Source organism: Betta splendens, chromosome 15, assembly GCF_900634795.4.
Source record: "Betta splendens chromosome 15, fBetSpl5.4, whole genome shotgun sequence".
Taxonomy (NCBI): Eukaryota; Metazoa; Chordata; class Actinopteri; order Anabantiformes; family Osphronemidae; genus Betta; species Betta splendens.
In genome coordinates this window covers 6,613,402-6,638,424 of record NC_040895.2, presented here as the reverse complement: position 1 = coordinate 6,638,424, position 25,023 = coordinate 6,613,402, and the positions used below count along the sequence as shown (strand labels likewise).

General features: G+C 46.8%; 1 protein-coding gene and 1 long non-coding RNA gene across 2 annotated transcripts; one reads left to right on the top strand and one right to left on the bottom strand.

The window, feature by feature from the left end:
- The first annotated feature begins 781 nt into the window (after nucleotides 1-781).
- emx2 (empty spiracles homeobox 2) lies at nucleotides 782-5,308 on the top strand. Its single transcript, XM_029127641.3, has 3 exons — nucleotides 782-1,558; nucleotides 2,555-2,739; nucleotides 4,142-5,308. Exons 1-3 carry the CDS (start codon nucleotides 1,168-1,170, stop codon nucleotides 4,307-4,309), a joined length of 744 nt encoding a protein of 247 aa, XP_028983474.1. The 5' UTR covers nucleotides 782-1,167; the 3' UTR covers nucleotides 4,310-5,308.
- Nucleotides 5,309-12,694: 7,386 nt separating this feature from the next.
- On the bottom strand, nucleotides 12,695-16,698 carry LOC121201669 (uncharacterized). The gene is made up of 3 exons (XR_005896699.2): nucleotides 16,605-16,698; nucleotides 14,612-14,660; nucleotides 12,695-14,277 (listed from the first exon to the last, which is right to left on the bottom strand). It is a non-coding gene; the product is annotated as an uncharacterized LOC121201669 (long non-coding RNA).
- Nucleotides 16,699-25,023: the final 8,325 nt, after the last annotated feature.

The following is a 25,023-nucleotide window of genomic DNA, read 5'->3' as shown; positions in this document are numbered from 1 at the left end:
AAGAGCAGAAAATATAAATAAATAACCAGTGAACACTTGCAGGTGAGCAGCACCGTTTCTGGGCTGCTTCTAATCATGTGTGTCTGAACGGCTCCTAGCGCGTGCTGCTCCCGCGTGACAGGCCTCGGCGCGCGGCCGCTGCTGACCTCGGCCACGGATCCACGCACGGTGGGTGACAGCTCGCAGTCCCACAGGTAGACCGTCCAGAAACAAACGTGAGCGCGTGGCCTCGGCTGCGTCTGACACGCAGCGCGCACCTCGTCAACGGGAGCCCCGCTATTACGGTAAACGCTGACAAAAAGCGCTCAATCCGGGCTAAAGCCTATTTGCGTCTCCCAGACACAAATGAAGTGTGAGAGCGTTCAATTGGAAATTTTGTCTAATAGAATCAGAGCACAAATGAGAACGAACAGGAACCATTTTACATTAGAAACATTAGAAAACTAAAAACAGGAACCGAGTTGAGAAATAAATGAGGGCGGGCTGATTAGCAGACGCTACGTATTATCCGCGTGCACGGCGTCAAAAACACCTTTTAATAGAGCTGCTGTTTGCGCAACACTGTTGTACATAATTAAAAATAATAAGTGTCGGTATTAACACCACACACACCCCCATGCTGAAAAAAATCAGAGTGAACCTGTCACAGGCCTTAAATGCAAATACACGGGCTACTACTGGTTCAGATGAGTGCGTTAAATGTCCTGGAGATATAGGCGCGCGAGCGTGTGTGTGCGTGTGCGCGCGGGGCTCCTCTCCGGACGAATCCGTTCCGTGCTGCGCGCTCGAGTCCGCCTCTCCGCGCCCCTGCTTGCACTTTTTAAGCGTCTTCCCCTTCTCCACCTCAAGGCGAGCAGCAGCGGCGGCGACCAATCACCATGCCATTACAGCCTTCAGAGGAAGCTGTTTATGGGGCTGCGGCGCTAATTAGGCTCATGAACTAACAAATCTGCCTGCGCGAACCTGGCGAGGAAAGCGATCACATCCATGGATTAGTCTGGGAGTAGCCGCACGCTTTTTATTTGGGCTTCCTCGACGCCGCGGCCGTTTCCCAACTTATTTACTGCGAAGAAACTTTCGCCCTTTCTTTTGGGTGTGGAGTATTTCTGCAGCGAGAGCGCCCGCGACAACTTTGACTTTAAACTGGGGAACCCGGACTATCAGACCATGTTTCAACCTACACCCAAGAGGTGTTTTACTATAGAGTCTTTAGTGGCGAAGGATAATCCTGTACCGGCGTCTCGCTCCGAAGAGCCCATCAGGCCAGCGGCTCTCAGCTATGCAAACTCCGGGCAGATGAACCCCTTTCTCAACGGCTTTCACTCCGGCGGCAGGGGCGTCTACTCGAACCCGGACTTGGTGTTCGCCGAGGCGGTGTCGCATCCGCCGAGCTCCGTCGTCCCGGTGAATCCGGTGGCCCCGCCGCACGCGCTGGCCGCTCACCCGCTTTCATCCTCGCACAGTCCGCACCCTCTTTTTGCCAGCCAGCAAAGGGACCCTTCAACTTTCTACCCCTGGTTATTACACAGATATAGGTACTTGGGCCACAGGTTTCAAGGTAAGTGATCAAAGGTTTACTTTGACGCACGAAACGCGCCGAGCGGCTGACGGACGTCTCGCTCTCCGTCAGTACGGAACGGCGCACGGAAAATACGTGGCTGAGACCGGCAATCCTCATAAAACGAATAAAATACGTATTTCGCCCAAATTAAAGTACGGCTTTCCTAAATTTAGACGAAAAATATAATATTGACGAAATAACAATTGCGGCGTGGCTTTCATTCCTTCAGCTGCGTGAGGTGTTTGTTCAGAGCTATAAAAAAATCCCCTCGCATTCTGACACGACTGTCCAGTTTTATTTTGTATCCAACATGATGCACGCGAACGAAAAAAAAACGATTATTTCCGTTTAGCGGCTGATTTAAACCATTTTTACTATGAAAAATGCATTTTTAAAGAAAAAGGCAGCGTGAATGGTTATTTTACAAGTACGGTCTGCCGGTAATTATAAGTCTGACAGGAGTCCAATTTACAGACACTGAGGTGTGTACGCTCACATATTGGGTCTGTTTATTTATATGTTTAGCTGGCATTTGTTTTCCCCTGACAAATTAAATTAGGGTGATCATATTTTTTTGCACGAATTGATTCGAAAATATTTTTAAACGTAAGTTTTGGCTGCTGACTATTTAAGCGTCTTCATGCTGCCTGTATTTCACATTACATTTAGTCTAATTTAATTAGGCGACGGATTAACCTGTGAGTTGTTGTGTCCGTTCCTTTTGCTTCTCGCGGTGGCCACGCGAATGAATGTCACATGACGTCCATAATAAAAACACAGAATTCGCAGGTTTTTGTTAAATTATCTTATCGTAGTCAGAGATATCCGGCTCCATGACACACTCTTTTGCCACGCTGTGTTTCGGTGCTGTCCTTATTATACGATTGTCTGGCGGCCGTGCGCAGGCCGGCCGGTTATTTGGGAAATGTTAACATCTACATTAAGTGGAGAAACAAAAGTCCTGACGGATCCCACTTTTCTGCTCGTTTCCAGGTAACGAAACGAGTCCAGAGAGCTTCCTTTTGCATAACGCGCTGGCCAGAAAGCCCAAACGAATCCGGACAGCTTTTTCACCTTCCCAACTCCTGCGGCTCGAACACGCATTTGAGAAAAACCATTATGTGGTGGGAGCAGAAAGGAAACAGCTCGCACACAGCCTTAGCCTCACAGAAACTCAGGTAAGACACCGGAAATATCCGCTTGAACCTTAAACTTTATTTTGCCTTTTTATTCTACGCGGACGCAGCAAAAAAAGCGCTTGGTTCAGTTTAATTGTATTTCTAGACCCTAGGTGTTTTGAATATTCCAACAGGTCTGCGTCGACGTCATCGCCTTTTTAACTGTAGTTATAAAAAGTCATTTGACACACTGTGAGCGCTGCAGAGGGCTTTAGCTCATATTATAGTTTTTCCTGAGCGTGGCTCAGTGCGTCTCGAAAGCAGGACGTTAACCTATAGAAAAGGCATTTACGCACGGAAATAAAGACGAGTATTAGCATTTGCAAAACACCAATTTTAAATAATCAGGTACCAATTTGTTTCTACACACCAGGCTCCATAAATGCACGTTGTCAATCGAAGACAGAGGCTTTCTGTTGGATCAAATCCACCGTCATTGTATAGGCCTAACCTCGTTTCAGGAGGGGTTGAATTACTTTGTTTTGGGGGGAGAATGTTGCCTTTCAAAATGGAGGGCAAATTAACCAGTTAACCATTTTATAGGATAGGCGATACAAAGAGCGAGGCGGGTTCACTGAATTCCCCCTGCCATATTTAAGATGCTGTTTGAGCCCATCAGCCGCTGTCTTTTGTCCGCTGTCTCCTTTGGACGGCGGGGCCTTTGGAGGAGCTGATGGGAGAAATGAACCATCACCTACTTCAATTAACCCACTGAAGGCTTATTAAATGCACCTCAGTTGCCTTTTAAGAGCTAAAAGGGGCTGCAGAGTGACAAAGCAGGAGCAGACTATTTATCGATTTAGATGTTGTTAATTCCCCACGGTACCGTTTATTAACCGAGCTGAGCCTCAGAGGCGTGCGTGAAAGTATATGTCAAATATGTCACATGGACGTGATTCCTTCACCTCCACCACATGGAAATGCTAACCGAATTAGTCATATAACGAAAAAAAATTCTCTGACCTACTTTTAGGCAAAAGTATTTTTCTAGACCATCATATATGTTTGTAAAGTATAAAAATAGTTTATTTAGTCCAGGTCTTTGGCTTGATTTAAGTTTTTTACTTTTAGTAGAATACCTGGAGTGTAATGGCTGACGGGCGATTTATTTATAAAACAAACCTGCCTGACCTTTATAAACCATGAGCACACGCTTTGTGATATAGTTTAATATTATACAATAAAACAATAATTGTAATTTAAACCCTGTATGGTTTCCTCCAATACAGGGCTCAGTTCACCTTTTTATTTCCACTGCGCTGCTGCCTGATAATACTTAGCGCTTCTCCTCAGACAATGTCTCCTTTTACGCGTGGATTTACGCACGGGACAATCGCTGTTTATCTCGTGATACTGATCCGTTCCTTTTCTTTTTTTTCTCCTCCTATCCCTCCCTCCTCAGGTAAAAGTGTGGTTTCAGAACCGGAGGACGAAGTTCAAGCGACAGAAGTTGGAGGAGGAGGGCTCGGAATCCCAGCAGAAGAAGAAAGGATCGCATCACATAAACCGATGGAGACTGGCGACTAAACAGGCGAGCCCAGAGGAAATTGATGTCACTTCGGACGATTAAAAAAGACTATAGGCGTCTGAGTGAAGGAGGACATGGGTAAAGGATGCCGCGAAGAGACAGTGAGAGGGTAAAAAGCCAATGTTACATTTCAGATCTCCGGAGATCGGCAGCTGAGGGTGAGAGAAACCCGACTGTTGGCACTGCTGTCACCGTGTTGGTCTGTCACTCTACATGACCCAGGAAAACGTGACTGACAGTGTCTCAGTCCAACTACCTGAACCCTTCCACGCACCAACCACCACTACAATCACCCACCTACCACCATCTAATTATTTTTTCTCCAATTCATATTGGACGTTTGCACTTCAGAATTTTTTTAAACCCCCGTTTCCACTAAAGATACCAAAACACCAAACTGCTTTTGTAAAACTTGAATTGCATGGTATAGTTTTTTCTCCTGGTAGTTGGTTTAATTTGACAACTTTTCTCAAACCAAGAAAAAAAAGTGAGTTTTGTTTTTAACTCTATTTTCAAACTGAGAGATGTCGTGCTTCTTCCTTTTTACAAAGTGTGCAGTCTTTAATTAATGATTCTCGTGTACACGTGATTGTGAAAACATTTGAAGTAGCGGTGCTGCGTTATAGTGTTTTTTTAAAGAAAAGAGAACAAAAAGTGAATTTCGAATTTTAAAACAATCTTTCTAAAAAGTGAATCCGACCACAGATAAGATACTTAAAGGGAAGGTGTCAGGACATTCCTTTAACCTAAAGCTTTACCAATGTGTCGCTGTGGCCCCACGCAGCCTTCTGTCAGGACAGTGAAAGTTGCCACGAAGGACTAAATAAAAGAATTGAGAGAGAGAGAGAGAGAGAAAAATACTTCAAGCACTGAGCGTATTCCATGTACAGAAATGCTAAAAGTTAATGTTTCTGTTAAACCCTCTTTTCCAGAATGTAAATAATTTTTGTGTTTGTGTTAAGTTTGCTACAATTTTAACACAAAGTATACTTCCAAGAAGTATGTAATTGTCAATATTTTGTCAATAAAGTTTTATCAATATGTTGCGCGCAGTAAAAGTAAAGGCTCCTGGTTATATAGAGCAGCAAAATGTAGGCAGCAGGCGAAATGTAACTCTTAAGGCGATCATTTTAACCTCGTTAAAATAATAATAATTTGGGTGGATGTCGCGTCAAAAGCAGCCGAGTTGAATTTCAAACCTAATTTGTTGTCCTCCGCTTTGCATTTGTTTTTCAGTCGGATACAGGCCGGCGTTCGTTTTAGTTCAGAGCGGCAGCGGCGTCTGCTCCGCTCCTGCTACAAAGAGTCCCCACAAGCTTTTGTGAAAGTGCAAATCAGTTTGGGCAATTATCATGCGAGTAATATGAGGGGGGGAAAGGAGATGCATTGCCCAGTGGTCCACTTTAATCTCTTAATCCACGGATCCAATGGGGGGTTGCTTGGACATAATTTAGTACAATCTGACTACCCCTCACGATGCGATAAGGGAAGGTTGCAATGTGCCGCAAAATGGGATCTTTGTTTAAAATCTTGTCTTGTGGGCTCCGTCATGCTGCGAGCTGCTGCTCTGAACTGAACGGGAACATCACAGGGCTCCTCCACTCGCCCGTCCCACCTAAAATATATTGTTTCTAACAGGAAATGGTTCCCATACTCGCCAAACTGAAACTAGACACATTTATAGTGGATTACGAACGCGGCCTATTTAGCTCTGTTGTTTCCTAAACAAACTCAACTTCAGCGTTTTCTGGTGCAAGGTGCACGTGTTTATTTAATTGTCCCATAAACTAAAGAGAGCTGTTTTGTGGTTTGGGTTCGGGGAATAGCATAGAGGGAATTCTTAATCGGCCCAAAGATTATAACAGCAATAAAAATCTTTAGAGAATACCATTAGCTTTGAAAAAAACTAAAAGCTTTATTACAAACCCAGCTTTGAAATAGGGGGGATTAGAGGACTGAAAGGGTCCCACAATAGTTAGAAGAAAAGGTTTCATGCTAATGAGGTTAATGCCCTTTGTATCTCCGGACTCCACAACTTCATTACTCCTATCTCGGGCAACACCGAGCGGCTCAGAGCTTCACAATCCACTCGAGCTTTTCCCTACCCTGCCTATAAAGAAGGATTTGATAGCAGTCCTGTTCAAACTAGATAATTATATCTTTTCAAGTTGGAATTAAGATAAAGAAAGTGCAGTGGAGGCGGTGAGCCTTGATCCGCCGCAAACAAATTTGGCGCACTCTCCCCCCCCCTTTGTGCGCCTGTATGGACACACAGGGGACAGGACAGGCTTCTCATTAGAGCCTGGCGCAGTTTGATGCATTTTAACCCGTTTGATTGTAAACTGCAAATATTTCGCCTGTGCAAAATATCAGCTGTAGCGGTTTATGGAGACACGTGATTTTTTTGGAGAAGGGGGTGCTTGTGTTTTTACTTGCTGTTTTTTTTTTGCGGACGTGCGAATTTTGTGGGTTAAGCTGGGAAATTCAAAACTGAAATTTACCAAAGTAGAAGCTCGTTCTTCAGGCAAAATATCTAAACGTTCAAAAATAAATACCGCTTATTCTGGAGGCATTAACAATTTTGACAAAAACCTGCACACCGGCATTTTTTGACAAATTACGTAAACACAACCACGTTGCGTCTTCAAGCTGATCACAGAAATATTTAGATGAACTTCTCCGTATTAAAATGCGTTTTTTTTCTTTTGAGATCTTATTAAAGGGCGATTAAGCGCAAGTTGAGATTAAGGTCACATGAATATAATTGGTTTGGACAGAATTCAAACGGTGCGTGATGTGTGTTATGATGTGAAGTGGGCCCTCACGTATCAGATCCTCCGTCCAGACGCTCGTGCTGCGCGTTAAGGGGCAGCTGTGGGGACCTTCGGTGACCCGCTTATCTAAACCTACGCTGCTGCGCTCTGTCCAGGGACCACACGCTCCATAAATCATCACAGCTCCTGGACGGTTTGATTATTTCCTAAATATTCACGTCGGAGCCAGTTTGGACATTTGGACCTAAGCCCCGCTGCATTAAACATTTATCCTGCAACGTGAAATGATTATCCGTCATTGAAAAAGAGTACTAGCTCCTATCAAGTGACCCCACTGACCCAAAACCTCTAATCTGCAATTAGTAGGTATAATTACGTCCGCTGACACCACTAATGTGAACAGTGGCTGAGGGGGGATAGGTGGAGGACTGGCTCGGTATTAGAGCTCAAAGTCAATAATTGATCGAGCTGAAATCTCTTAAGTCCGAAGAAGTGGCTTTTTGAAAGGACGGCTTCGGGTAGTTTGTCAACATGTTGCTGCGGAGCGGCCTTTCCGCGTCCAATTCATAGAAGCACCTCGCGGGGGTAATGGAAGGGCTCGCGAGGCGGCACCTGTACACCGGTGCCGCCACGCGACGTCACGACTAACTTGATCTGTCCCGTTTTCACAAATTGCCTCTGAAATTGATCCTTGAAACGAGAGAATGAACCCTACACAATTCCCTTGGCCCCGACATAAGGTGCAGCGATAAATATACAAGACTAATGAGCAATTAGCATACAATCACCCTTCAAATAGCTTACATAATAATAAATTAAACATGGAACACCGGGATTCTGTTTCGTTTTTTTTATTATTAATAACGAGGGAGCGCCGTTTGCAGCCATGATGGACGATTATTTTTTCCAGACGCAGCAATTTCCAGCTTGCCATCATGTACAGTCAGCACTTATTGACTCGGGCTGAGTACTTCACCGACTTTCCGCTCACGTGGACGCGACTGCGCCGGCGCAAAAATGTATTAACGCCGTTTTCGTTATGACGCGCTTGGTTTTGGTTCACGTCTAGATTTTTGAAGCATATAAAGCGTTTACGTGAGCGATTAAGGCGGCCCTGAATGCGGCACACGTCGGCCTGCTGCGTTCACTTACACATATGCTCGTGGTAAAAATCTAACGCCTAGATTGAGTGGGACAAAAGACTAGTTTATCTATTGTCCAGCGTGTTTCATTGATAGCAGTGATGTGTTATACTTAAATATAATTATTTAGCAATTTTCCTGTCCTTTTTTCTAATTAGCCAACCAAGTGTCTTGGTTTTGCTTTTTGTATTCTGTCACAATTAATGAAGTCGGAGCAGAGTTGCAGCTTGTAGACACGCACCCTAAGAGCCTGGCACCAAAATGTGATTGTTAATAGATGAACGACGCCAAGAGCCACATTACAAGCTGCTCCGACAGGCCCATGCAGGGCTCCACTCAGTGTGCTTTGGTGCTCCATTGCCCACGTTCACTGATGTCACCACACAGACAGCGTATGTCACGGGATTACAAGTGGCAAACGGCCACTTGGCGATAAAACATTCATAGAGCCAGAAACACTAAACTTTTCCACCCACAGCGGGTCTTTGTGCAGAACCCTCCGACACCTCCAGCGTGCGTCTGGACCCGGCCGGCTCCTCGCTCGGGCCGCGCTGCACAGGCACAGCTCAGTGTAGGAAGCGGGAGCTTAACTGCCTTTATTAGCCATTCATCCTCCTATTATTTTCATTGGCTGTAACAGTAAACACTGATTTTTTAACGTGGTAATATTCCTACGGCCTCCTGAACCCCGGTGCATTCCTAACACGCACGTGCTTTAATGATGATGGGGGGGGGGGTTAGGCTGTAATGTGATGCACTTTCATTTGCATGTAAGTGTTTCCCACATATCCGCCCGCTCTAAAGAGAGCAACTGTCGACCCCCTGTCCTCTAAAGTTCCAAACCCCAAACATTTTATAGGTTGTATCTGCACGCAGCATTCCCCTCGGTGCACTAATGTGTAACACATGGCAGACTGTACACCTGATAAAATACCTCAGGGGCCCTGCAGTTTGGAAAATCCTCAATTCGCTCCCTAAATAAAACAAACAAAGGCCTCACTAAACATATCACATCATGTGCCTGCTGAACTATTCTACGCCCCTTGACCCGCGGGCCCCCTCCCACATCATCGGCACTGATATGGGACAATCTGGTTGGTTTCCAGGGCCGCGGCACAAATTATTACCAGAGATTTGCTCTGTTTCACCTGCTGCCGACCGGTTGCGTCGCCATCAACTATCGATTTTGTATCAAACTCACACCACGGCTGCTGAACCTGTTTACGGGTCATCGCACGTGAGCTCATGATCACATCCAGCGACATTAGCTCACGTCTAAACCTGGAGTCGCGCTCCTCCTTCTCGTCCGCTGCTCCGCGTCTGTGAAAGTGCTGCAAATGTGGCTACAATTAGATGTGAAATGTAATCTAGCTGCTGGCGAGCGCGTTTCACGGCCGACAGGTGAAATTGTGGGCACCTGTTCTCGTGGCCCTGCTCTGCACCCGCCCGAGCTCCGCTGTGTCTCCCCCTCTTGGTAGCTGCGAGGGAGAAAATTGGGCCTCTGAAAACATGAAATATTGAGTTTCTGTTGGCCGAGTCTGAAGGCGGTGAGTGCTCAGCGTCTGGAAAGTGAGGCGGCGTGAAACAGCAGCGGTGGAGGTTTTGCACAGAGGCTTTTGTGAAACGCCGCGTTGCCTGTCCTTCTTCTCCAACATGAGAATATTCTTCTTTAAAATGACATTCTAGATCTTTGCACTTTTTCGTCAAGCACTCGAAAACAAATCGGCATTGAACCAAAACAAACACTCCATCAGTAAATTTACTTTAAGCCTCATAAAACCTTATTATTTAGTTTGGAGAGTTCACATGAGTTTGGCAGAATCCTGCATTGTTTGCGAACCAATCTTCAAATCAGATCTTGTTTCAAAAGACACTGATCACAGAGACATTTATATAACTATTAGTAAACTAATATGACGTCTGTATTGCGTTTGTGTACGTTTTGATGTTTTACAGGGACTTAAATGGATGACGCAGGGATGTCATGACACTCGTGCGGTGTCTTCCTGCTGACCCCACTCTTCACGCCAGGCCTCATTAGCTTTTTATATAACACGCTCAAGTTATTTGCAGTATTGATATGAAGCCGAGCCAACTCTGAGGTCAGCGCTGTAACACTAACCTCCTCCCCTCTACAGAACAGAACAGACGCTCGAATGTGCCTTTTACGCAGCTAATGATCACAAACATGATCGTTTGTGGGGCTCGTGCATATGTTCACGCATATGTGGGTAAATCTCTGCATTCTCCTCTCTCCTTAGCGGACAGAAATCGCTCCCTCACTCCCCGTCTGCGGGTTCACGTCAGAGAAATTGGATGATCTGGGCTGTGGCTAAAAACAATCCCGCTGTATGTTCAGCGCGAACGGTTGAGCTGCGCCAAAGAAGCGGTTTCCCCCGGCGGGCCGAGGGCCGAGGGGCTGCAGCTCTAGGCTCAGGCGAGAACGAAGCCGAAGAAAAGTGGGAGAAACTTGGTGTTTTGTCGCTCCTTTCCGCCGGTGGCAGATGTTTTCCAGTCCCCCGTGGCACCAAAGTGCATCCATGTGTGGAGAATGTGATACGGGGAATAAATACAGCGCGCTGCTTTGTCTGACATCTAAACACTGACATGTTTAGGCAACATAGAAAGTCAAGAAAAGGCGTTTAGTTATTTACCCGGAGCATAAACATGGGGTTCCACTGTGGCTGCTTTGGGCACCGGAGCAATATTTGACAGGCAGTGTAAATCATTGGCGGTAGTAATTCAGGTTGTGACATTTATTATGGGCCAGTGAACACCTTAGCACCTCCACAGAGAAACTGACCCAAATTATACTTGCTAATCATTCACTCCTAATGTTCTCCCTTCACATAGCGAGGCTTAGCCATTGCAGGGGAGGGATGCTAGCGCTGCCCGACGATCTCAAGTGGAATTTCCAGGAGTCGCCTTCTAATTAATAACAAGCATAACTTCTCGCGGAGGGTTTATGTGAGCTTAAGGTGCAATAATTACTTCTCCGGGAGCAGCAGCCTCGCTCCTCGTTCGCCGAGAGACTTTGAAGTTCGGCTGGCGCCGCTTGGAAACCCTCCAACGTGGACGGACGGGCTGGTGCAGCACTCCATTATGCATTAGCAGCAACTGAGAAGCGCTTTGCGGCTTCACCTGACTCTAACTGGTGGCCAAAACGCCTGCCACCATATAATTGCATGCGCAGGCGCAAACATATGAACCCCTAAATGCACGTAACTCTCTGCAATAAGTGGCGGGCGACTTTGAAGCCACGTGACGCGCGGCTGCGAGCCCCTTCCTCCCACTAATGAGAGGGAACAGGTGCAAAACTGCGTGTGGGACATCTAAACGAGGTAATGGCAATATACGTCTTTTCAAGTCCAATTAGGGCGAACACCGGCGCCACGGCACGCGGCCTGGTCGCCGCTCGCCCCCCCCACCAGCGGGCTGTCCGATGTGTTTATAAGCCAGCTGTAATGGCAGCAGGGCGTAGAAGTGCTGCAAGTTATTTTGTATTTGGAGGTGAGGACATGGCAAATCAGAGCACTTCACACATGAAAGGAAGTAGTAGGCCCATTTAATTCTCTGTGCTTCTCCTACCCTGGATCTGGCTGTCCTTTTAGGGGGACTCCAGAGGCTAGTTAAAAGGTGTCTGATTCTCACCATGAATCTAATTAGATCTCTGACTGAGGTCTTAACATCTCCTCTGAAAAAACACAGAGAGAAAAGAAAAGCATGGTGGAATAAGGTGCTAAAGCACCTACCCCTCGCCTCCGCTGCACCTTGGCCCGAGCCGTCCCCTCGCTCCCTCCCTTCCTGCAGAAAAACAAAGTCCTGCGGGCTAATGAAGTTTGTAATTAAGGCGATTCTGTCAGGCTGAATGAGTAATTAGGACGTGCTTTCTCAGGGGTGTTAATGGTGGTCAGGCTCAGCGGAGCACAGGCTGCGCGTATGGCCAGAGAGAGCAGGCTTCGGCTCCTCATAGGAAGCTGAGGGGAAGGAGGGCGGCGTCTTTTTGCCGTATTCACCGCGCGCTCGTGATCACAACCAAATGCTGGCCGAGGCGCCGAGCACGCCCGCTTATTGCTTCCAGATTAGAGCGCCTGCGCTTGTCTGTGGGAAACATTACAGCATTTGTTCGTCCGCTAATTTCCGATAGATTTCTGATGTGTTGCGAAATCAGATATAATTTGAGGGAAATGGCTGCAGGACGGAGCCACGCTGTGTTCTCGGTGAAGACATCTCCATTCTAATTATCACATTTACTTTAGATTGGTTGACTGTGCGGCTGATAACGAAAGTTCACCTGGCCTCAATTAACCATATTTATCTCAGATTATCCCTCCATGAGATTTTTGCTCTGGCAAAAAGATTAGCGTTATTAAGAGTTGCACACGCAGGATGAATACATTTTCAGACAAAGTGACATCTCTTAAGGACGAGAAATTAAATCAATGAAACGCAAATCAAAAGAAAGCACAGGCGAGTGCCCGGGATTCTCCACCAGTGTGTGTTTTATTACTTCTGCCGCAATATCACAGTTTACATCCACTGATAGGCTCTTTTCATTTGGAACAACAAATTGAAAATTAAATTTGATAATTGCTTAACTCCTATCTGAACTGATATAAATTATATATTTCTTCCCACCAAAACTCAGTGAAACAGGGATGAGAGTTGCCAGAATTTCTGCTCTACTGTATATCAAACTGATGCACATTATTACCTAGCAAACAATCACCCACCCACCAGGCTGAAGCAGATTAGCCTGTTTACAATCTGATACCTGGCAGATACAGTACAAGTGGCTCTCTGTGATCCCAGGTTAACCTCTACATTCTCTAAAATCATTTACACTGTTTAGACTGGGAAGGGTCCTGCTGCGAGGCACAACACCTGGGCTTTGAACCCGTGACCTCACATCTGAGCGCTCTCACTCCGAGCCCCCGCTGCCTCCCGGTCAGCCGGAGGATCAGCACGGACAGACAGGCCCAAAACTCTTCATTTCCTGTTTCGCCTGCAACCAAGCGTTCCCAAACCTCAGAACAAAAAGCTACCTGTGTTGTAGGTACCGACAGAACCAGGGTCGTCCTTTATGAGGACGAGTCCTGTTTTCTCCGCACACTCCCATAGCAGCGTCACACGCCAGAATGGAAGAGTGGCTGCTTCAGATACTTTAAACATAATAGAAAAGCTTTTAAAGCGGCGCTTGTCTGCAGATTTCCCCTTTTATGACCATTTTTTGTTTTCTTAGGATTTCCCTCAGAGATAAAACGGACGGGACTGATCTGCGCTGCAGACTCATTACAGGCTGAGCAGAGCAGGTGTTTGTCACCTCGTGGCAGACCTACATGCGCGAGGCCTCTTCTTGCACTCAGACCACTTCCTCACACATTAGTCTTCAGTGGAATCGCTTTGAGTGGAGGCTTTGCCCGGCCCATCCCTCATCCTCTAACATGACCTCTCTCCCCCCTGTGCTGCAGGCAGGTCTACAGATAAAACACTGAAAAACAGCTCTAGGAATCCTAAATATTAGTGGTTGTAAATCAGCCCCCAGTGGCCTATGAATAGCAATTATCTTTTTTTCACTAATAAATCCCCCCAGTCACAGATAAGATGGTTTCTCTTCCTAACCTGCAGTAAAAAAAACAGCACTGCAAGTATTGAGCAAGGAAAGACGGGAGGGGTCCAGCAAATAAACGAGGGCTCTTAAGCTGTGGATTACAGCATTACACCCAGTCTTAAAGGAAAATGTACAGTGTGTTGTGTTGGTGGTGCGCAGTATATCATGTATGAACTGAGGGACACGGCCCGCGATCACAGGAGTTCAGGAATTCAGATGATATCGAAAAGCAACCGGAGCTCTTATCAGCCGCATCGATACCCTCTGAACACGACTCACTCCAGCGCGCGGCGAAGTTGGGCCGAGGTTCCTCGGAAATGTCACGGCGCAGGTTGAGCGAGAACACATCCATCTGATAACGCACGCTTTGATTTTAGGTACAACAGGTCAGCGTTGGTGATGTTTTAGCCGGAGCCTCGCGTCCCCTCTCCTTCGTTACCACTGAGGGGAATTTCAGCGTTCCGCTGGGACTTCCAACAGCACCTGGTCATCATCCATAGGAGGAAAACACCACAATCAGCAGCAGAGGGGCTTTTTCCTATAGAAGGTGACTGGACCATTATTCCATGTAAAGACTTAAGTTAACCTCATTAAGCTCGCTCACACACTAGATACATAATTATACCTGAGAGGATAGTCAGTGCTAATACAAATTAGAAAGATAATTAAGCTACTGAGACTGGCCATTGCATCTCCCAGAGCATTGGACCCACAGAAGCATTAGGTGAATTACACTCTTTGTTTACAGTCTCAACAAGAGCCTTTCACCACCAGCTGTGTTTGTCACAACCTCCTTATAACTTATTATGGAGCTTACGGCACTTCACTGGCCACACTCCAGGCCGGGCAGGTGTTTCCACGTTTGTCTGCAGAAGAAAACGAAAGACAATGTGAATTCCTTTCTGAGAGCGCACAGCACAAAGAGTCCATTTAGGACGGCCTCTGGGTGCTCAACTTTACTGTAACTTGGCGCTTTAGTGCTCCGAAAACTCTTAAAGCTACTTCAAAGATGCCTTAAATGCCTCGCGAGGCTACAGGAAACCTTTTCCAAGGAGAACAATAAATCTGGCTGATTTCTGCATTCTTCTTGAGATCATTTGATACCTGAAAAAAAAGCTGAACGCGCTCCAGCCTGGTCACAGCTTATGTACATGCGAGCTCCTCACTGGGGTCTCTGCTGCGTCACGATTAGATCAGCGCTGGACATATTTGTGAAAATATGTCAAGAGAAAAAGATAAGTACGCGCAGCTGGGTGCGTTTTGGAGACGTAGGACGAGCACAGGCTGTGAAGGCCTCAATGAAAAAGGCTGCGGCGTCGGCGTGCGCTGTAGCAATCGGAGCGAAAGTGTTGACTTTAAAAGTGCGGCAACATGGATTGTGTCGAAAAAGTTTCTGGCTATTGAGGCGAGCGGTGTTTTTTTTTTTTGCCTCGTGGCGGGGGTGGGGGGGGGGGCTGGTTGTGTGCCAGCTCTGCCTCCTGCGGTTTCACGCATAACAACCTTGCATGTGCACAGCTCTAAGTAAAGCATTGATTTAAGAGGGTACTTCTTCTTTCCACAGCTTTAGCAAAACAAGCCCCTGTGTTTGGATAGACCCGGTAAGCAGCTCACTGACCTGAGCAATGGGTCAGATTAAGTTGGAAGCCCCCCCCCCCACGCACACAGCACCCCAACCTCCACCCTTCCCCTCCCTCCTCCCCCGACGGCCCGGCCGCAGGAGGAAAAGGGAAAGTGCTTTTCAGGGCCTGCCAGCCAGGTCAGGGGAGTTGCTCAGGAAAACAGGAAACTGACAAAGGAGACAAACGATGGTTCTTCACCCAACCACGGGCGTCCAAGCATTTTGCCGCAAAGGTTGATCATCCCTAATTGCTGAGAGAGTAATAATTAGAAGGGCTTTAATTGATACGCGTCTTGAGAGCTTTCACTATAAAATGGAACCGTTTTCCACATCTACCACTGAGCTCAGACTGATTCCAGTCCAGATAGATGGATGACCAGCGAAGCCTAGGATGAACCTGTGTTAACAGCCTAGAAAGGAGTTTGTCATAAAAACAGTTTCAATTAAATCAATTAAAAGACACATTAACTTTGAGTGTTTTTCTAGAGAGCCGCAAAGCAAACATGGCGACCCTGCAGCAGAACTGATTCTATACACTGACCAGGCTGGGAGACTGTTTGCAATAGGTTATATATTTTCTCTTGACAAACTGGAGGGAGGATCATGTGTGTGTGTGTGTGTGTGTGTGTGTGTGTGTGTGTGTGTGCTAGCGAGTGTAAAAGAGGGGAGGTGGTTTCGGAGCAGTGAGGCAGCTTTTGGCCGAAGGCGAAGATAAGAGCAGGGGAGTGGAGGTGGTGGTGGGGACACAATGGATGGAGCCAAGCAATCAGCGAGCGATCTGGGGCGGTGTTTAGTGGAGCTGTAAGATCTGCTAAACTAGCCCTAATTCCCCCTGTTGTAGGAGATGTGTGAGTGGAGGTGGACAGGGGCAGGAGGAGGGAAGGCCTTTGGTCTGTCAGAGTGGAGTTAATCTCAACCCGGGGCTGCACGTTCACTTTTGATGGAGGCCAGAGATAGGAGGCAGAGGCGGAGGCGGAGGCGGAGGCGGAGGGGAAGGAGGGCTGGGAGCATGAAAGATGGCCCACACCTGCGAGGGGCTGCCGAAAGTTACAACTCACTCAAAGAGGCCTTTCTATCGCGCCTTCATTTGTCAGGAACCACGGGGGCAACAGCAGCGAGCGCTCCGCTCCACCTCTGTTTTCACTGGTGGCTCATCACGCGCTGCAGGATAAAGACTGATGTGTCTCCTCACCAGTAAATCTTCTCCAAATGCAAACAAATTGCATATTTTCACGGTGAGAAGGATCTCTGTGAGGACATCTGTCTGCGAAGGAAGTAATATTCTCTGAAACAAATGTAAGAAGAAAAAGCAGCAAATAGTTTTAAAGCATCTTTTACAGCACTTGATGTTTAATTCACCGCGGTCTCTCGCTAGTTTGAAGAGACGTCTGCATATGAATTGTCCCATAATCCTCTTGGAGAAAATATGACACACTGCCCCATGGGGCTTGTACTGGTTGTACTGGTACTTCCTATCACGCCCTGTAAGAGTCATATGCGCCATCGCACCTTGTGAAGAAGCAGCACCACATAAAAGCATATAAAAGCATAAACAAAAGCAAATGGAAGCCAGGAGAATCATGATGAGACTATAACATCAGCTACAGCTGAACCATTCAGCCTGTGAACGACCAGACAGGGAGAATAAGTATCGGTCCTCCAGAGAACAGGACCAGCTTCCTGTTGGGAGCCACAGTGACTGCTCATTAACGTACATGTCTAACAAGTTAAACGTGCTTTGACGCACATTTACCTTTTCAGATCTGTGACGCCTCATGAGCACTAAACTCAAGCGGAATGTGCGGTTTGGGTTTTCATGACTTCCGAACGTGCCTTGCAAATATGTTGGTGCGCATCCATATTCCATATGTTGCCCTGTGCTCCGCGGACGCAAGGACTACGAGTCCGGAGCCGTTCTGGAAACACAGCTGTTCTAATGAGACCGTTCAAACGCAGACAGGACAGCTGCTCGTGCATAATCCAAGCGGAATCATTGCGTGTGAGGGGGGAACTGACGCAGGCCTGCACATGCACTTTCTTCCCCTGAATCCCGCTGAAGCTGACAGATCAGCCACCATCCACCTCTTAACGGCGCAGTGTTGTGAAAAACAAGTGTCTCGTGCTTAGGGCCAATGAAAGTTGCTTTAAAGAACATCAGGAGGATGTGAAGATACCCAGAGGCTAGTGATGGGAGCCATCCCATCCCTTAACGCTGCAACTGTGGAAGTATGAGCCCTCATCGTCCTGCAGAGTAGCAGCGTGCGATAAAAAATAATGGGTACATCTTTACACCATCCCAGCCCTTTACACCTTCAAGCCGTGTCTTCAGTTACAAACCGGCTGAAGTGGCGAAGTTCACAGGAAACAGCACTTAAACGACTGTTCCCCACTGAATCACCTGTAAGAGCCAACTCATCCTCCGCTCCTGTCAATGTTTTTGAAGGATGCACTATTTCCCAGCGATGGCGAGCGGCTAACTAGTGACGCCGGGTGTGAGGAAGTGTTGCTGGGATATTTCGCCACATGGAGGGCAGGCCAATTGCGCGTACAGCGCCGTCCCTGCAGGGATTAGCGGTGCCATTAAGTGGCGAGGAGCTGCCGTGGGGGGCCGCATCCCCTGCTCCCTCATTAAATCGCCGGTGGCTGGCCTTCATCACAGCTCTGCTCCCCCGCCGCAGTGTACCATCAGCACCATCAGCACCCTCGCTGCAGCCACGGTGCCGCTGCACGGCCCCTGACCTTATGAAAGCTCCCCTGGCAGCTTGAAGAAAGTTTAATTGCCGGCTATTGTGAGAAGCACAGCGATGCCTCTGAATGCACACGCACCTTTTAGCTGCCTTTTTTTAAAAACAAAGGATTAATGCATGGTTGGATCACAATAGAAGCAATAATGTGGATGAGGGGAGGCAGCTATTAAGGGATTAATAAAGCTGAGAAAGTTGTTTTCAATGTATTTATAGCAGCTATGCATATCTGCCATGCTGCTATTGTCTGTTTTCTTCTACATCTGTATTTCTGCAGTGTGGGATGTCACCTAGTGCTGCATGGTGACTAACCAACTCAGCAGGTGAGACACGGAGACGGGAATTGATTTGTTCTATTCACGCACCGACACGACAATCACAGCGAAAACGTTAAGCTTCACCAAGAACAGCCTTTTTCTCCTTCAGACACAGCGCCGTTGTAGCTCTTTAATCCATTACAAAAATTAATCCACCGACTTGTGTTTTAAGTGCGGATCGGGGTACGAAACAAAGCGCCCGTGCTCCTTCATATGTTTGTCTTCCACGCATCCATGGCAAGACACCAACAGGGATCCATAAATATTCCCGGGATCTAAATGGCTTTTGAACACAGGAGACAGAGGTGTGTTCAAACACTACCCAGAATTCATTGCCTGAGGCTGGGTCCCGGGGCCGGAGGGTTGTTCTCCAGACACGGTGGGGAAGTGGTAGTTGGAACAGGCGCTAATGACAAGCTCTACGACTCTCCTGAAAACGCCCAGCGTAGTGAAGTTTGTCGTTTCCTTCAGGGACAATTCATTTCTGGAGACATCGGGCCTCAATTTAAAGCCTCTGTTTAATTTAATTTGCCTAATTTCAGTCACGATAAAACACCTGGGAACATTGCCTATCTCTAAACGGGTGGCCTGTCCTCACACAAGCACCTCAACGATCCCCTCTTTCTTAATAGGCACCATAAGAAGGAGACGAGCAGCGCGTCGGAGGAGCTGCAATCATTGAGGAAATAAGACTTATGAGTTAATGTAAGCGTTTAAAGGTGGTAATTATCCTGCTGGAAAAACAAACACCAGCACACACGCGTTTATGTTGGAAATAATTTAGTATTCAATAATAAGCAACTCAGTTGTATAATGCTTTTCACACCTTTGGTTGGATAATCTACATTTTGGCAGATGATATGAAAATACGCTTAAAATTTGTTAATACAACACAATCTGTGACAATCTGCGGCTCAACTGGAGGATAAACAACTGAAATCGTTACCTGCCACATGCGATAGATAGAGTCTAATTTCAAGGTAATTTGGATGATGTCTTTCCTATTTATTTTTTCAATTTACATGCCTAATGTCGCTCTTCATCCATCACCTCTGAAAACATGTATATCACATGTGTATATCACAAACCTGATTGCATCTGCAAAATGCGTCTATTTTCTGGGGTTTACCTTCAGTCACGCTTTGTGTGATTACACGTCCGGAATTACATCGATACTCGCTGAAGTAATCGCTCTTTCACGTCGCCGCCGCCGCCTAAAGTCGCCGACTCTTTATTGTAGCGGAACAGAGATCGAGCAGGCGATTGCGGCCACCCAGCCCCTCCAATCTGTCACCGAGTACGTCGCCATTACCTGGAGAGCTGCTGCAGTCAAAAGAGAATAACGGCCATAATGGAGATCTCTATCCAACTTACATATCTGATGGGGCTCCAAAGATCAAACAGCCAGCTAAACATTGGGCATTCCTCGCAGAGGTGCTTTTGAAGTGGTGGACTGCATCTCTTCAAAGGCGCTGCCTTCGTACCACCCTGGAGATACGGACGCTACTGTAAATCCATTTGCTCATATCCTGTTTGCTTTCGGGGCTGAAACATTTTAGGAGCCCAGAATGCTCAGTCACCACCTGTGACATTGTTTAAAAGGTAGTCAGAGGGTCACAAGGTGCGGCATTATCGGAAGTATAGAAATCTTATTCACAGGTATTATGTCATAATTACAATAAACAACTTACTTTAACATTTATGACATAACTACTTTTTATACGAAAAATGTTAGCTAACAGTGATTTACAGACATGACAGACATGTGTGATAAGGTTTGGCTTGCATCACCTTGATTCTGTTGCGATGGAGGCTGCTATTATCTGGCAAATGAAACATAGAGAATATTAATGACGACTGGAACGCATGCCCAATCACTTCCCCGTAAAAATTATAGAGGATTATTTCTGAAAGGCAGAAAAACACGCCGCTTATTAAATCATTCCTCTCCCCCCCTTCTTCATGCTTTTCATGGGTGGTCAACAGTAATCAGTTTACCGTCTGGCTCTTTCAGGGTGTTAAGACATCCACTTTTCATTTGCACAAGCAGTATGATAGTTTCAAGCAGCCATTTAAACTAATCCCCCTTAAAGTTTTGTGCAGTCCGTCTCAGAAAAAAACAAACCACCCACTTTTAATCTGAAACCTATGTTTTTTTTGTGAGGAAGGATTTACCCATAATTCTTGTTGCCTGCATCCCTTCCCCCCGCTTGCAGAAAACACATCCACACCCTGTTTTTGCGCGCGCGCGCGCGCACACACACACACACACACACACACACACACACACACACACACACACACACACACACACACACACACACACACACACACACACACTGTATAATTTATAAAGCCTAAGCTCTTTCAATACTCCAAAATGCCAGATAAACTTTTCTCATTTGCTCCTAATTTGGTCACGCAAGATAATGCCAACATCTGAAGGCTTTTTAAACTGCTTTTTAAAATGCATTCCTGAAAGGAGCTGGCACTGGCACCTCTGCACCTTGTCAGCTCCAATAATTATTTCCAATCCAGAGCTAGCCCTTAATGTGCTGATTAATCCAGCCCTCTCCTTGCTGTGAGATGCATTCAGCTCCATTAATTTTTCAAAAAGGCCTTACTCTCCTTTGCTGGGAGCCCTGCAGATGTCAGGGCTGTGGCAAAGAAAGCCATTAGAAGTTAACACCTCCCACTCCCCAGAGACTGGCATGGACTTTCCCCTCCCTCGTTCTAATGCCAGGCAACCGCATTAAGGACGTCAGCTGCCAAGCCTGGCACTCCCTGGGCTTGGACATCACCATCCGAGCACCATCCCCCTAAAAAGAAAACAGCTTTAATAAGAGTGGTTTCAAGAAACCAACATAATGAGGGAGACGCGGCTATGGCTCGCTCAGCCTCTCACACCGAGTGTCAACATCTTCTCTTTGGTTTCCTGGGAATGCTCAGGATTTCTCACGTGCAATGCCACTGGTTTTATTTATCGGCCTCTGCAAAAATGTCCTTTTAGAACAACGTGCTCACCAATGTATGCGAAATCAAAGCAATTTGAAAATCTGCGCTCCAACCTCCCCTTACTCCAGAGCTTTGTGCAGCTTCCCCCTTGTGCAGACTGGTTACAAGCTGTCTCAATTGAGGAAATCCCCCCCGCCGCCCCCCTCAGCCAGCTTTTATCTGCCGATAGGTAGGTGAATGGTGGAAATTAGGATTCCTGGAGAGACTTGGGATGGAGAGAATAGAAACAAAGACTTCCCCATGTCGGGAACCGATGTCTCTTTTTCCACTGCTTTTCCCTTTCATCCCAAGGGCTCCTGTCAGACAGAGGGAACGAGAGCGAGAGCACATATAATACCTTTTAAGAGGCTGCCAGTTCTCTCCCATGCGATAAACTCTGCTCGAATCACAATGGAGTTTCAGGACGCTGCAGTCACCCCACTGTAGGCCTGAGAACACACTCCAGCATACACATCAACACTGATATGCAAGCCGCATTGAAATATAGCACTGTAGCTAATTGGACTTACAATATTGAATCCATTTTTCCCTAAAAGCTTTCTTTTCCATCCTGACTTGTTCTCAACATTTTAACTTCAGCACTTAAACAGAAAATCATCTACCAACTCTGCAGCCAATAGGAAACTGTAGAACTCCACTCACCGCTGCAGATACAGAGTATAGACAGTGTTATGTATACAATCCCCACTGCGAAGTATTGAACAATCTGTATAAACAGAGGCAGTGTCAAAATCCCAGCCCTTTTGAATGTTAATGAATCTGAGGTGTTGGGATGTCAAAAATCTGTCCAATAACGATAACGGCACAACTCCTGTTTACACGGCGCACGCTTCGGCTCCCAAAACCCAAAGTGCAGCCTCATTTACGTGCTAATGTGGGGAGGCAGATAAAGGACGGAGGAGCGATCACATGCCCTGTCAGAGAGTCTCCCTTTGAACCATCCCTCACGCCGGTGAAGAGGGGGGAAATTAAAGAGTCTCAGCAGGTTTAGCACCTTTCAAACATAACTCACTCTCCACTCAGGTCCTCGCATTTGCGACAGAGAGGAATGACGGCGTGCTTGTGCGGTAACACACATGCATATATGCACACAAGCTCTGCAGGGCAGGGGTTCACTGCGGTGTTCCTATACTGTATGAGATTTTCTTTGGCATTAAATTCAAACGATTGTTCGGAGGGAACAGATTTGATGTAATGTAGAAGAAACGGCCCATCACAGAAACGGCCTCTAAATGTTGATAATACGCCGCCGTTGTGCTCATCCCCTGTAGTGTGGGCCCTGCAGTCACGCATCGCACGTTTGAAATCGACAAATCCCAGTCAGCGATGCCCAACCTAGAGCCCCGACTGCTCCCAAACAAATGATTGCCGCATTTTACCAGCCGGCCTGTTAACGAGATCAGTGGTGTGGAATACCGCAGCGCACGCTGCTTTAAAAGGGTGAAAAACCATCATCAGAAATTTCATCAGGAGCAGATTCTCTAAAACGTTTCCAAATGTGTCCACTACAGACAAGAGGAGAATTAATGAAGAGGAGCAAACAACATGCACACTCCCAACGCGTCTTAGTTGTGGTGCCGTCTAAAATTAAACATTTACTGCAGGAGGTGCCGACTATTCTAGTGTCAGTGTTCCATCCTCCAACCCTTGATGATGACTTCTGTCTTGTCCTGAGGTCAGACAGTAAACATTAACAATATAATACAGAAATGTTTTGACTATTACAGAAAGAAACTGTCAATAAAACTTGGTTCCGCTGTCTGGGTTGTTCCAGCTGAGTAAACCCCACCTATCCGGTGTTTCAAGACGGCTGAAACGAATGAGCTACTTGCTGACCCCGATGGGTTTGGGGTCAAAGTGAGGTAACGCAGGACTGATGGAGCGTTCGCGTGATCCCAGCTGCGCCGCCTTAAAGAGGAGTGTCTCTCTCTCTCGGAGCAGGAAGGGAATTCACCGGAATCCCTCTGTAGGTGCGCTGACATCTCGCCCCAAACAGACCTAGATGAACCCCCAACACCCCCACCCGCCCCCCGGCAGCCTTGCCCTCCTGCTAGCGGCTAGCCCGCGTTAGCGGCGCGGTGCTAACCGTTCCCACATGCTGCCCAAACGCAGAGTAATGCACCTGTAATTTTCCCCCCGCGTTTGTTAATATTTTACATGTGGGTTTAAGGTCAGCGTTACTGAGTCTAAAAGCTTTGAGAGTTTGATACTTCTGTTCAGTTTTCATTCGCACCTGCTTACAGTTTTACAGGCACTGACTGCTTTAAATTATAAGTGCTTGTGTAATGCTCTCCCATAGCTCATAATAACGCCCACATAAAAGGCTGCAGTCTAACTCAGAGGTCATTTCACGGTGTAACAGCTTCCCTTTGTCTGATTTTGTTCATGTAAAATGGACACTTAAAATGTTCAACCGGCCATTTAATACTTACATATGACCGATTGAACATGTATGTTAGCGATGCTGCCTCTCGTTTCGCTCAGCTCCGTGTGTTACTGTAGGTGCGACTGCTCTAATACGAAACGCGGTCAGATTCCTGACTTAAGCGCAAACTGCCCAAGTGGCGGGCTGACGATGGCCCGCGAGGTGCCGGTTCTGTTTCCTCTAATTCCTGGAGAAGGATCAGTCTCTAAGAGGCATAAACACTGAATAAAAATTCAGTGTAATTATTCAGGGGAGATTTGGAACAGTGGAACATTTAGGCCTTTATCCCATGTATTATGCAGGGAATTAACAGCTAGAGAGCTATCTGCATTTGGCAAGAGCAACTAAGTAAATACCCCAAATGGATGAACCAGACAACCCAGAATCTCACTAAATGCAATCATTAAACTTCCACGCGTTTTCATTAACTTTGAGGGCTGTGTTATTGCTCCGCTTCACTGTTGTTTCTGTGTAAATCAGTACACAGCGTGGTGATGTGATGACGCACCAGCTGTACTGTGAGGAAAGGTACCACCAATCTGTTTTCCCTCTTTCTCTTTCTTTCACGTGTACATATTTTGCTGTTGACAACCAAAAACCGAACCCCCAATGGCCGGGTTCAGGCAGGGGGCAGGCTAGATTGCAAAAGAATTGCTTTGAGTGGTGGATCGGCATTGCAGGAATTTTTTAATTTCCTGTTACTCAATAATTCTGCTCTAGTTAGGTCCTTGGACAACATCCTGCATGGTACCCTGTCTGATCAGCTCAATCCATTGGGCAGATGCAGGGGAAACATGTTTTAATCCCTTATCATTGGTCCAGAACAGGGTGGGCCCGGTTTGACTGGCCCGGCAGGTAGGAGATCCAATGCAGTTATTTGGGAGGCGGTTGGACAACGTGGTCAGGCTCGATGATGTCACACACAAGGGACATACTGTATCCCCCCAACCCCCCCGCACAAGTGATTACTTTATCCTGAGGCTTTTTATGAGCTCATGGTGATAAACGGGAACGATTTTGCTGTCTTTTACAGGGGAAATAAAGAAAACAGTCAGATGAGAAGCAGAACGAAGCGAGCAGTAAGTGCTTTACAGTGGGGGCGTTGACTTC

What these genes read in the sequence shown, in the direction of transcription:
- emx2 (XM_029127641.3), top strand. Translation starts at nt 1,168, where the DNA reads ATGTTTCAACCTACACCCAAGAGGTGTTTTACTATAGAGTCTTTAGTG. An exon ending in CTTGGGCCACAGGTTTCAAG is followed by an intron (nt 1,559 to 2,554) that starts GTAAGTGATCAA and finishes GCTCGTTTCCAG; the next exon opens with GTAACGAAACGAGTCCAGAG. An exon ending in TTAGCCTCACAGAAACTCAG is followed by an intron (nt 2,740 to 4,141) that starts GTAAGACACCGG and finishes CTCCCTCCTCAG; the next exon opens with GTAAAAGTGTGGTTTCAGAA.